At 38.9% G+C, this 13,331-nt stretch overlaps 1 protein-coding gene across 1 annotated transcript; it reads right to left on the reverse strand.

The window, feature by feature from the left end:
• Positions 1–1,555: 1,555 nt before the first annotated feature.
• LOC146469455 (excitatory amino acid transporter 1-like) lies at positions 1,556–10,394 on the reverse strand. The gene is made up of 7 exons (XM_085123476.1): positions 9,787–10,394; positions 7,062–7,104; positions 5,846–6,177; positions 4,564–4,797; positions 3,299–3,493; positions 2,729–2,863; positions 1,556–1,878 (listed from the first exon to the last, which is right to left on the reverse strand). The coding sequence occupies exons 1-7, from the start codon at positions 10,254–10,256 to the stop codon at positions 1,692–1,694; spliced, it is 1,596 nt and encodes a 531-aa protein (XP_084979602.1). The 5' UTR covers positions 10,257–10,394; the 3' UTR covers positions 1,556–1,691.
• Positions 10,395–13,331: the final 2,937 nt, after the last annotated feature.

Here is a 13,331-nt window from a genome sequence, read left to right on the forward strand (position 1 = left end):
GGGCTAGAGGGAAAGTGAAGGGAGGGAGGGGGGAGATCGGCAAACGTTTCTGTACTGTGAGTTGGGGGGAGTGGGCAGTAGCAAATGGATGGGCCTTCATGTTTCCAATACGACGCAGAATTGGGGCATTTCTGGTTCTATGAACTAACAAACAAATTGTAATATCAATAGATGCCTGACCTCTAAAGTGCACCTAGTATTTTTACAATTACCCCTGAGTAATGTAAACCAAGCAAATTTAAAAGATGTATACTCTGTTATAGTATTTGTTAAAAGACAGAATTTGTTTCTAATCATTATCACTCTTAAACTCATGAAGATTACTGTCAGTCTCTTTCTGTAAACTTGAACAGTCACCAGCATCAACAAAATTGCTGTTACTGGGTCTAGTATTCCATGTTTCAAACGCATTTCCTGCTAAAATTGGATTAGGGGATTAAGGATTTATTGGCAAATAATAAAATATTGTTATTGTTGTTGTTGTTGTTGTTGTTGTTGTTGTTGTTGGTTAAAAGAACTATCTTCTATGGTAACTCCATCCAAACCATGTAAGCAAAACAATGGAATCTTGGTCTTCCGAAGGGCTTGTGACTTGGAGTGGGAGCAGGGTTTTTTTTTTTTTTTTTTTGGGGGGGGGGGGGTACGAAAACTGCTGAATTTCCCTTTAAACTGACCCTCTCCCTCCGTATTTAGTGACGCCGTTCCCTTTTTATGTAACCATGAATCATGTCCGTTATTTTATATTTCTTTAAAATTGTATTTGTACTTCCTACTGTGTGATGGCTAAACATTTCTTTCAGCCCGATCGGAAAAATTCTATAAAAAAAGCATTCTTTTCTGAATATATGTAGTGGTTTCTTCTTCAGAGTTCCCCACACTTTAAACTGTTTACAACTTAGGGCGCGTTCTTTTGGGACTATTTCGGGATAGGAATACTCGAAATAGACGGTATTTGTGTTCTTTTGGGAGCTATTCCATTTTCGGAATGAACGGAATATCATTCTGTCCATTCTGCTCCAGATAACAGAATGAACAGAATGGAAGGGATACGGTTTACTCGGAATAGTAGGGAGTTTACGAAACCACGACGGCAACGGCGACGGGAACGTCACCAAACAAAAGAATTAATTAACAGAACAAAAGCTGGGCACGTGCGTTATAAATCTTTGTACATTTCTTTGCAGTCCTCTGCAAAACAACAACGTGAAATGACCAAATGCTGCGTTGTTTGGAGAACGTGCACCACCACGACTAAATGTTGAATTTTTATTTCAAATCTTATCGCTGTGTTTCGGATTGAGTTTTGGAATAGTTTTGTCATTGATAAACAGAGTAAATGACTTTATAGTATCGCGAGATTCGTAGGTAAAATATAAATTTATTTTTTAATCGACGTTTTCCTCGGGGTCGCGTCGTGGCTTCGTATACTCCCTAGTATAGACAGAATACGCGTTTTTTTGGGAAATTTTTGGCGGGAAATCCTACGCGGCCGCTCGCGCGCGCAGACATAGTAGTTCTCAGGTCACCTCCGCCATGGGTATTCCGCTTCCAGATTTTTTTCTTTTCGAAATTGAAATTCCGTGTATTCTGTTATTCCTAAACCGGCATAAGAATAGCTAGAATAGCCCGAAAGGAATGCACCCCTAGTAAAGTTAAGATCTGTTTACGTGGTGTAGTCAAGGCGTCATAGTTTAGACGCCAGTAATGATGTGGTCCGGATCCTTACGAGTGTACTTCTCAATCAGTTCCATGTCCTCGACTTCTCCCTGTTCCATATTTGCCTGGTCAGCGGCCCTCAACTCGTCACGTGAGAGGTGCTCTACTATTCCAGCGCCTATGGCATCTCCAAGAACGTTAACAACGGTTCGGAAACGATCCCTACAGAGAACGATACAATTACCTCTTCATCCACTTTTGGGTCAAGTTGCCAAGAAATCCACAGAGAAATCCTCAGAGTGCAACAGTATACCTGCACCTTTCAAAAGCTCTATTTTCACTGGACACTGTGAACCTGCAGCTGCATTGCTTTTTAGGGTTGGGAACATCGTTCTGTTGTGTTGTTCGTTCTTTTGTTCTCTTGACCAACCATATAAAACGTTGCAAAGGGTGCAGGTCGCCCTACTTGGGGCCAGAGCACTCGATTCCTGTATTGTTGCCTGCTATGTTATACAAAAGTGGTTGTAACTTTTGAATTCGTGTAATTGATCCTCAAAATAAATTTGGTTGCGTTCGATTGACCGTATTCCGGAATAAGAATAAGCGGAATAGCTGTCAGATTTCCTTTTCGTGATAATTTACGAGCGCTTTTGTATTTCAGTAACTCCAAAAGCCTCTCACGAGGGATTTCCTATTCCTATTCCAAATTTGAAGGTCATGCATATATTGGCATCATGCATCTATTGACAAGGATATTGAGCAGTACGTTCCTGTTCCTATGTGTAGATCTATAGAGATATTGAACAGCATGTTACTGTCCCTTTAAAGTTTCCTCCTTATTAGGTGGTGTAAAGGTAGCGTTCGTGTTATACCACCCCCCTCCATTCCATTCCACTCCATAGTTGTTAAAAAGATCTAGGTAAAAATTAAGGTTAAAAATCTAGCTTTTTGGTGCAATTAAACTGGATGATATTCGAGGTAAGCAAGAGCTCGCGAACCCATACTGCACCGCAAGGACGGTAGTTGCCTTCATAAAAACCAAGCTATAGGTAAAAGAAAGTCAAACACTTACATAAACCAATCAACAGCCCAGAGAAGAGCGACGTCTTCAAGGGGGAGATTGACAGCTTGCAGCACGATCAACATGGTAACCAGGCCTGCAGACGGGATTGCAGCCGCGCCCACAGCCGCAGCCATAGAGGTCAACCTAACAGCAAAAAAAAAATCACGTGTCACTTCAACTGTCAAATCAAGTGCAAGAAAGACTATTACTAAAACAAGATAATGCTTCAACCAAATCAACCTTTTCTCAAACATTTTCAGCAACATATTTAAACAATACCCTATTTGTGTCGGGGAGGGACCATCCGCTGATATTTGATGTTCTTTAAACAAATGCATTAACCTGCAAGAAGAGTAACTTTGGTTCTACCCACGCTGACTTTGTGACCCTTTTGAAATACTCGTGGTTGCTTTAAGCTTCAGAAACTAGGTTAAGCTCCCACCGTGAGGGACGCCCGTAGCTTGTCTGCTACTCCGCCTTACACGCAAAAGGATTACATCCAAGAATGAAAAAGAAATATAAATTACCCATTTTACGTGGTATCACACGAAAATATAATCACGATGATACAATACATACACAGTGGTGATGACTTCACCAGCACCTAGGTCAATATTATGGAGCTGAGCGATCCACAGGGCACACACGCCTTCGTACAGCGCCGTTCCGTCCATGTTAACGGTGGCGCCCAGTGGCAGAACGAAACGGCTGATGCGTTTGTCGACGCCATTGTACTCCTCAACACATTTAATGGTAGTTGGTAGAGTGGCCGCACTAAAAAAAAAGGAAATAATCATCAGTAAATCGTTTGAAATGAGGTACTGATGCTTAGGTACAAATTTAAGTTAAGCTTACGTAAAGATCACATCTACCTATCTGGCCCCGGATGTTCAAAGAGTGGATACCATTAACCAGCAGATAAATCGCTATCCAGCGGATGAAGTAAACTCCAACTACTTAACTTTTCACCGCTGGATAGCGATTTATCCGCTGAATAAAGTTATCCATTCCTTGAACAATTTCAACCAAGGCCAGACGACACTCTTTTCTTTTTTATAAGCATATTGTTTTCCCGGCCGAGACTGAATATTCTTATTTTTTCTGCCGATGTTAGGCTGAAAATATTCTTGTGAATATTCTTAGATTTTAGCGTCTGACATTTTCGTTTTAGAATGTATTGGGGTATCCAAGTGTTTGGTGTCCAGATCTGTATCGAACTGTCATTAGCATCGAACATTTGTATAGTGTAGGTTTTTATCTTTTTTTTGACTAGTTTTGCCGTTTAGAGAAGGGAAGAATTTTATACTTTATTTAAAAACATATAATCATATGGCATTTACAAATTTTCAGCACACAAAATTACTTTCTTTTCAAAATCTCAGCCTCGGGTTCATTCTTTAAAATATTCTTAAAATTTCGCAAAGTTCAGTCTCGATGTTCTTATAAAATAAATTCGTATTAAAAAAAAGAGTGTAGCTTGACACATCGAAACACTTTTATTTAAAGGGTTATTGCCTAGTAGACGCAACAGTATTTGGATACCTAAGGTGACCGGGTCATGGCGTAGGAAAGTAAAAATTCAGATACGATTAACCATTCTTAATGTTTAGCTCACACTAGCTAATTTCACTCAGCTCCACTGAAACATTTCCTTAAAGTAGTAAGTAATATTCCTAAGGGCTAGACAAATGGTAACCTTGAGTTGAAGCCGGACTCACTAGGCCATGTTAACTTAAGATGCATTTTTAAGATGGAAAAAAATAATAATAAAAATAAATAAATAAATAAATAAATAAATAAAATTGTTAGCCCTTCATGCATTGTGCTTTGAAAATGAAACGCACCTGGAATCCGTACCGTATGCGGTTGCAATGGCGTCGGAGAGGTTTTTGATGTATATTATTGGGTTCTTCCTCGTGAAAATGAAATAGATAAGCGGCAGAATAATCACTCCGTGCAAAACCAGACCAGCAATGGCAGTGCCCATTAAATAGCCCAACATCTCGAACGCCTTCCCAATGTGATCCATGGCTGCTAACTTGGCTGCTATCAAACTGCAAATGCCGACTGGAGAGAGCCTAGTGAAAGAAGATCGTAATGGAGTTGGTATTAGATTGGATTTACACCGTGTATTTAAGGCTCCATCCACACTAATGCGTTTTCGTTTGAAAACGCATACTTTCTCATCGTCCACACTAAAACGCCCGAAAACGTCGATAAAAACGGAGACTTTCGAAAACGGTTTTATGCTTACATGCTTACGTCCGATCTCACCCCACAGAAATGTAAACCGCCATGAGACTTGGTGATATGTGCGGTATATAAGAATTCATTCATTCATTCATTCATAAAAGTGGAGACTTTTAAAAACGCATCGTTTTGAAAACGCTTCGTTTCTAGTGCGGACAGGTGAAAACGGAGACGTCTGAAAACGGTGACATAAGAAGCGTCACACACCATTGGTTCCAGTCCAAATCGGAACATCTATCCAAAATGGCGGATGGTCCTGTGGTGTTAACACAATCCGTTCCAGTATTTCAGCAACTGTTACTGATAAAGCTGTAACGGTAGTCAAGCACCTAAAATGGTATCAAACCACATAATTTTTTTTCTCTTAGCTGCACCGCCAACATTACATAGGAAATCCCCTAGTCCTCACTGTTCACTTTCTTTGGAATAAGAAGTCGACTTGCAGCAAGTCCGCTTAAAAAATATAATATTCCACCCAAAAGCACCGATATAACTTTAACGGTAGTTAAACACCTTAAACGGCGTTATTGCCCTTAACAGCCCGTTAATTTTATACGGGATATCATCTTGACCTCGTTGCTCACGTTCCGCCACTTGGCCTAACCTTTTAACCCCTAATATCAAAGAAAAAGTTCTCCTATCTTGTCCCCATACTTTTCTTTTAAATTTACTGGGGAGAAGTTATTACAATATCAAGAAAAATTCACCTTGAGTGATCATATCCTTAATTCTCGTGACCTCAGGGTTGAATAAGCATTGATATTACAATGAGAAATTTGATGCGGATCACTGTTACGGTTTTTAAAAAGGGTAAATAGGCTACTAGCAGCAAGGTCTGTCTAAATATGAATTAATATAATTATCCAAAATTCTCACCACATGACCAAGCCTATCATTTCCATGATTATCTCATTCAGCGACTCAAAAAATTTCTTCATAGGGAGTCCACGCTCTTTAACACGGCCCAACACGATGCCAAACACTATGGAAAACATAACCAACCCGAGGACATTCATATTGCGGGCAGCTATTTCGAGACCCGCAGGAACGGTGTCCGATCCAGGGGCAATCTCTTCTCTGATTGTTGTAAAGTTGTGCGTCCCATTGCTGAAGATCTTTATCGAGCTGTTTGGCGAGATGGTGTGTATGTCAACGGTCTTGTTATATTCATCGTATTTTGGTGCGACCTCCTTGTACTTAGTTCTTTTCTGTGAAACAAAACATTCCTTATTCATTGATTGTGCAGAAATTAACAATTGAATAAGGAATGTTTACTCTGAAACTTAAATCAACCCTTAAAAAGACTTCTTTGAGCACATTTTAGAGGTATAGTTACAAAATGGCACTCAAGTCCAAGATATAAACAAAGTCTGCTTGGAATTATTGTTTTCCTAGTAATTGTTATTTACGGTTTTTTTTTTTTAAACCGACTGATCGCCCACTTTTACAAGAGATAGGGAAATTGCAAACGAAATGTTTATGGGGATGACTTAACTTCCTCCAAACACCAGATCGCCAAAAAATTGGGCGTGGCGTACTCTGCGCGCTGCCCTCCGCAAAACACAAGATCTGACAATGTATAATGTTTCCTTGTTTGTTTCTTTGGTTTTTTTTTGTTGTTGTTGTTGTTGTTTTGTTTTCTTTTATGTCTCACTCGATGGTCTGATATAGCCTGCTCGGCAGGTGACAGAAGGGGAAACGTAAAAGTAGATTTTCGTTTTTGGTGATGAAAGAGAACACAGAACACCCTACGAATGTTTGGTTTTCTCAACAGAGTTCATAAGGTGATTTATCCGCCGTAAAGAGGATTTAAGTATAATCTCTTTACATTGGCCACCAAATTACTTTATCAACTCTGTTAAAAAATTAAACATTCGTTCCGACTCCCCCACCGATGCAGCACCACAGTTTATTTAGAAACTAACCACCTTATCTACAGACTACCAAAGTCTAACTAGCTACTACTCGCAACTTCTAGGGTACGACATACGATGGCAATCATGGTTTTAATATAAAAGCACAATATGATGTTATAATATGCTTATGAAAAACGAATTTACACCATTCTTCCTCAAACCTGACACAAACGCACCTGAATGAATGCGGCTTCCACAATGTTCACTGGAAAGCAGCTCCTGTTGAAAAATTCAAAGTATGCAAAATGTAAATAAATAAGAAGACCAGTAGAAAAAGAGAAGCTGGACTTTAATTTTATTCTAACCCATGATTAGAAATAATGAACGAGAGAGCATTAAGATATGTTTAAAATGATTTCTCATCTGAATATGACCGTCTGACCAATAAGATGACATTGGCATGTAGGCGTTGTCAGGATATGCTAATTACTGTTCTCAAAGCTCTGACTAACAGATGGCCTGCTTATATTAAGTCTTTATTTAAGTGAGCTAAGAGAAATAATCTCAGAGGAGTAAATAAATTAGTTTTGCCTAGGGTTAAAACCACATAGCATGGATTGAAATCCACAGTGTATACTGCTACCAAAGCTTGGAACTCTCTCTCAGACGAGCTTAGGTCAGTGACGAATATCAAATAATTTAGACAAGAAGTGCGAAAAATTTCACCTTTCAGATAACTCTTTCACTTAGTTTCATTCATTCATTCATTCATGATCTTGCTGCGAGGGAAACGTAGTCTTGAAATGTTTTATGTGCAGTTTACGTAAGTGATGAGTACGTCGTAAAGTTTTCAAACAGTATCATTCTACAAAAGCCTTGTTAGCTCTTTTTCTAGCAACAAGGGGCGTTATATAATTTGTGAATTTAAATCCAGTGGAAAAACCATAACCATAGCATAACATATATGTCCCAAATGTAGACGATCCAACATTTTTTATACCTTTCCTTTTTTTAAATTATTTTTATTAACTCTAGAATACTAAACTCTACTTACAACATTAGCAATACCAACTTAAGATACTAACCTAATTTACAAAAAAAAAAAATAATAGTTACAATATTAAATTAAATGCTACTACTGATGAAGTAAAGATAAAAAGAGACTTACAATGGGTTACAGTTGCACTTATGATTGTAAATACCACACAAAAGTCTATTTGTAATGCAATTCTTCAATTAAAACTGGGGTTAGTACCCACTTTTTCTGAAAGAAGTTTGTGTTATTGATCTTTCTTTCGGTTTCATATTTGATGACTATTTTAAAAAAAGATCACTTAAAATATACAGTTACACATAATAGTTACAATATAACATTTTTTTTAAACTTTTCCTGATCACGTACTAGACTTTCTAAGGTAACGAAGTCATACTTGAAGGGGACTTCAGTCTTGTTTTAGATACACAGGAAGATAAATAAGGCGGCCTTGCTAAGACACACCACCGAAAAACTGTCTGTGACATATGTGTTAATGTTGACCTCGGAATTATTTTAAAAACTTATACCAAAGAAAGGTTTCAGAATCATACGTTTTAAAAAATTGGCATCCACTAACTCTTCTGAATTGTGACTACAAAATAGTAGGTTCTCTTCCCCTTTCCCAGTATTAATTATTCTATTCTATTTGTAATTTATTGTGTGGCAAGATAATAATAAAAATAATTTGCCAACCCTATTAAAATCCAGAAAGAAAATTTACGGTCACATCTTTCTAAGCTTACCTCCCATTCCTTAGTACATTGAGGCAGCTCCCCCAACTTTCCTTAATTTCATTTTCACCACTGCCGTTGAACTGTGTTAAGATAACGGCTGTAGAAAACTACTTAATTTATGATAATGGCGTTTTCCTTTCTGTTGTATTTTTTCTTTTTATGTAGGCGTCTCTCTGTCTTGTACTAATAAGTCCACTAATTGTTTGTAAGTCTTTTGTATAATAACTGTAGTTGTCGACTTTTTGTAACTAATGTTAGTTATGCCTGTGTTGTTGCAATTGGTTGAAAATAACCAAACAAAAAAACAAATGCCGCACAGATAGATTTTCCACCCATGGTTTTTTACTCTTTGTAGATATTATCCCGTTTATACTAAGGGCTTCTAGAAAATTGTGTGACGAGACACCGAACGGCTGCGAGGGAGACTAGCGAAACACGCGAGCCCCCGCGAAAATCCACCCACGAGGTAACGCGACTCTCGGGAAGGGGACCTTGGCCTCGACTGTTTAGACCGTTTCTAGTTTCTAGGTTGATTGATTGCCAAACCCTTAGGCCTGACATTTTGTGGTCGCCGTAGATCAACTAATTCATTGCCTTATCAAGTGCTAACTGATCCATGCCTACTATGAAGGGCCAGTTGTGCATAAAAATGACTCATGGTTCGTTTTATATTGATTGATTCAATCGTGAATCAATAGAAGCCTCGCATGGATGATTCCAAAAAATGGCACGAGTGTTTGAACTAAGCAAACTGACCAGTCTCGCTGTCTGGGTTGAATATGAAGTTGAAATAAAAACAATTTTAGCCAGGCAAGTCACTCTTGCAAAAATTACCAAAAATTGGTGTCGATCGTTATTTTAAATTGGCACCCCCGGTGATTCTTAAACTGTCTTCCCTTCCCTACTATGCAGAAATGCTAAAATAACAATAAAAAACAACTCAACGATGCGGAATCCAATACGTGCATAAAGATCAATCTACAGAGCTAATCTACTCTGTTTCGATAGAGATCTTCGTGACTGATCAATCGGTCACGCTAAGCATTTGCAGAGTAGCAGATGAGGATTTAACAGTTTCAAAACAAATACAGCTGATGACCAGCGAAATTGAATATTGTTCTACCTAAAAGAGGCGTGTGTAACAATATTTTATTCTTGAATGTACAAATATTATTTGGCGTACCCACATACCTCAACAGATCAAGAAGGGAGTCAAGGCCTCTATATTCTCTCGCTTGGGGTTTCGCTCCTTTGCTATCAGGTCTGCTGCGTTCGCCTGGGCGAATAGATACCACCAAAGTAATTCCAAGTAGAACCGCGATCAGCATAGTCCCTAGGTAGTAAAGGACGGTACGGCGGCCGATTTTCCCGGTTGCCTTCGAGTCCAGCGTAGCCAGAGCAGTAACCAGACTCGCGACGATGAGCGGTAGAATTAACAGCTTTAGCATGTTCATGAAAAGCTCGCCAGGAAATCCGATCAACATGATGGCAGTAGCTTTCCATTCCGGGTTTTTGATGTTGTTTACGGGCTCGTTAACCAAAGCTCCGATGACAAAACCGATGATAACGCCCAGAATGATAAGTACGAGGAGTAAATCCTTGCGGAGACGCCGCATAACAGCTCCACAACAAGAACGCACGCGGCCTGAACACCTACCCATGGTTTAGTGCAATCGTTTAATGCTATCGTACACGATATTTTTGCGACCTGAGCAGGACTGAACAACGAGCAGGCTGTCAACCCTAAAAAGCTCTCAAAGAATCTTTTTGTTGTAAACAGAACGCGTCAGTAGCCTTCACGTTGAATAGTAATGAAGGGAATGTTTGGCTGTCTCATTAATTTTCTACCGGGGGAGGAGCTTTCTCATACTGCGGCTAGGGTCCTTCTTTGTTCACTAGTAAAAGAGAACTATTCGTGCGAACAACAAAAGAAGGGAAGTTTCTTTCTCTCTCTCTTTTTTTTTTTTTTTTTTTTTTTGTCATCGTGCGAAAAATTTTGCCACCTTTTGCTGGAATAATTTTGTTTCGTAAGTAGTTTGTCGGCTCAATTTAAAAAAATATATTGATTATAACAGTTGGGATGGTGTCATGACAAATTCGTTACCGTGATCCGAATTGAGCTACTTTTAAGCTGGTCACGGACCAAATTAGCAAGGCAGCTTGACGAAGTATACATTCGGTAAATATTTCTAAATTAGTACAGTATCGCGGCACAACACTATACTCGAAGTACAATATTGCTTCAGCTGGCCAGTATACTGAGTGTTTTCACCGCGACCATGTTGGAGGAGCAAAACAATTAAAACCAAAGCATAAAAATAAAACTTAAGCTTGGCAAAGAATTATCATTCCATTGTTTCCTTTCTCCAATACTCTACAACTGCGAGACTTCGTCAGCACACACTTGTTTGAACCGGCGCTAGTGATCATACGCAGCCCAATCACAATATACACCGGAAAGCTACACACATATCGCTTGGCGGTCAGTTTGTTACTGAAGACACTGACAAGAAACGGTTACAGTGAAAATATAAGAATTTGTACGGGATTTTCATCAGCTCTTCGAAGGATATAGAAATAAATAAATTTCGCAGTAAAAATGTCTTACCATACTTCCATGATGAAGTAGTTGCCGCCAATGCAAAATCAATAAAATGTCTTTTGAATTTCTGTTCTACGCATATTCATGCATAATTTTCCTCTTTTCAAGTTCTTAAGTCAAATATTTACATTGCGGTGTCAAGGAACGCGAACGGCGAGGTGACAAGGTGACACTGATCCCTTATTTTATCGTGCACCCATTTTTGTCCCTCTGGAAAATAAATCTATGTTGTGAAAATTAGAAATTTATTACCACTCTATTTCCCCCCCCCCCCCCCTCCCTCCGTAACTAAATTATACTTACTCTGTCTCCTCCGATTTCTTAAACAGAGATCATCTTTCATTGGCGTGATACCAAACATTTACATACTGAATGCATTGGTTTCCATGGGCTCGAACCCGCTTAATTTACAGTTACAGTTGATCGCTCGATTAAAAAGGAGTGAAATCACCTTAGTTAAAAGGAATTCGGTAGGCTGTAGCATCTACAAACGAACAAGGGCCAAGAAAGAAAAAAAGAAAGGAGCAAGGCAAGATATCGTTTAATTTCCGGGTACGGCAGACAGAAAATCACGCAACCTTTCTTCTCTCCCATTGGTTGAGGATTCGAGATGTGGATTGGGCTCTCGCTCGAGGGAACAAGGTTGCACAACTTCGGGTCAGTTATTAAAAGACAGTTTAGACGGTGTTTAACAAAACCACGTTCTAAGGTATTTTCAATTTTGCCAACAATCATATCTAAACATTGTCTACTGCTGATGGTAATAAGAAGGCTTGCGTCACAGACTAGAAAACTATTTACCTACTTATAATAAACCACATATTCAGATTTAGAGGCGAACTCATTGTCTTAAGCCGCGGCCTAAGTTAGCCTCGGCTTAAACAAGTGGCCCTTAGAGTTTAAAAAGGGATCAAGGCCAATCTTCATTAACAATAAAATCAAGGAAAAAATTCCTATTAAATACTATAACACTGCTCGTACACTGCTGTTGGAGGTCTCAACTTGACAGTGCTTTTCAATCCCAGACTGACTTTTTTTTTGGGGGGGGGGGGGGGAACATAATGAATTCTGGCATGTGTATTGATGACTTCTTCCAAACAGATGACAATGATAATTCGTTAAGTGGCAAATGAAAAACGGGAATCATTCGTTCGTATCTACGTACTTGGTCAGTAGGTAATGATCACTGATACTTACTCGCATCTTCGAGGTGGCCAAATTGAATTGAGTTTTTCAGATAAGAAAATGTCGGATTAACCATCTGTTTTGGCCACGATAAAGTGAACAATACTGAAAATTCTTCGATACCACAGGACATTAGTCACTTGACCCTTCTCAGAACGCTAATCCGTTCTGCACACATTGCGAACCTATCGTTTAGTTTTGGGTTGGGCAGCAATGGCCCTTTTCACGGTTGATTTTTCTCATTTGCATTACAATGTTATCCAACGTGGATGCGAGGCAATTTCGGGCTAAAACTACAAAATAGCCCGAAATTGCCTCACATACATGCTGGATTTCATTGTAATTCAAATGAGCAGAGTTAACCGTGAAAAGGGCTATTCACTGCTAACAGGGAATATTTATTCCACCAGCGCCCTAAGTTTCCATCGCTACCCCTCAAGACGCTTATTACAATGAATTTTAGAGCTATGACGTTGTAACATGTGACAAACTGATTTCGCTTTTTTTTTTTAGAGTGAAGATACAAATACAGTTCCGTTTTGTTCACTTTTCAAATTTATCAGTCAACCATACAGTGTCAAGACATCAATTCAATGTTTTGAGGTAAGTATTACTTTAAAACCATATACTGTATGTGGACTGTATAGCTTATGTAATTGAAATGTTTAGAGAAGAAGGACAGTAACAACGCAGTTACAACGCAGTTACAGATATTTTAGTTTCTGTGTTTCTCTTTTGTCTGACTGGTTACGGACAAAAGGAAGATAGAGTAGATTGATTCAATCGTGAAAAATACTTTATAAACTGAATAAGCAGCATGTTCCTCGTACAATAAATTATTATTGCAACATTAGCAATTGGTAGACATGGAAGGTGTAAAGGGGAATTGTACGAGCGGAGAATATTGCCAAGAGAAATTGTAGTTTTTTACCAAATGTTAGCTAGTACT

The sequence above is a fragment of the Pavona decussata genome, unplaced genomic scaffold (assembly GCF_977016875.1).
Source record: "Pavona decussata unplaced genomic scaffold, jaPavDecu1.1 SCAFFOLD_124, whole genome shotgun sequence".
NCBI classification, from domain to species: Eukaryota; Metazoa; Cnidaria; class Anthozoa; order Scleractinia; family Agariciidae; genus Pavona; species Pavona decussata.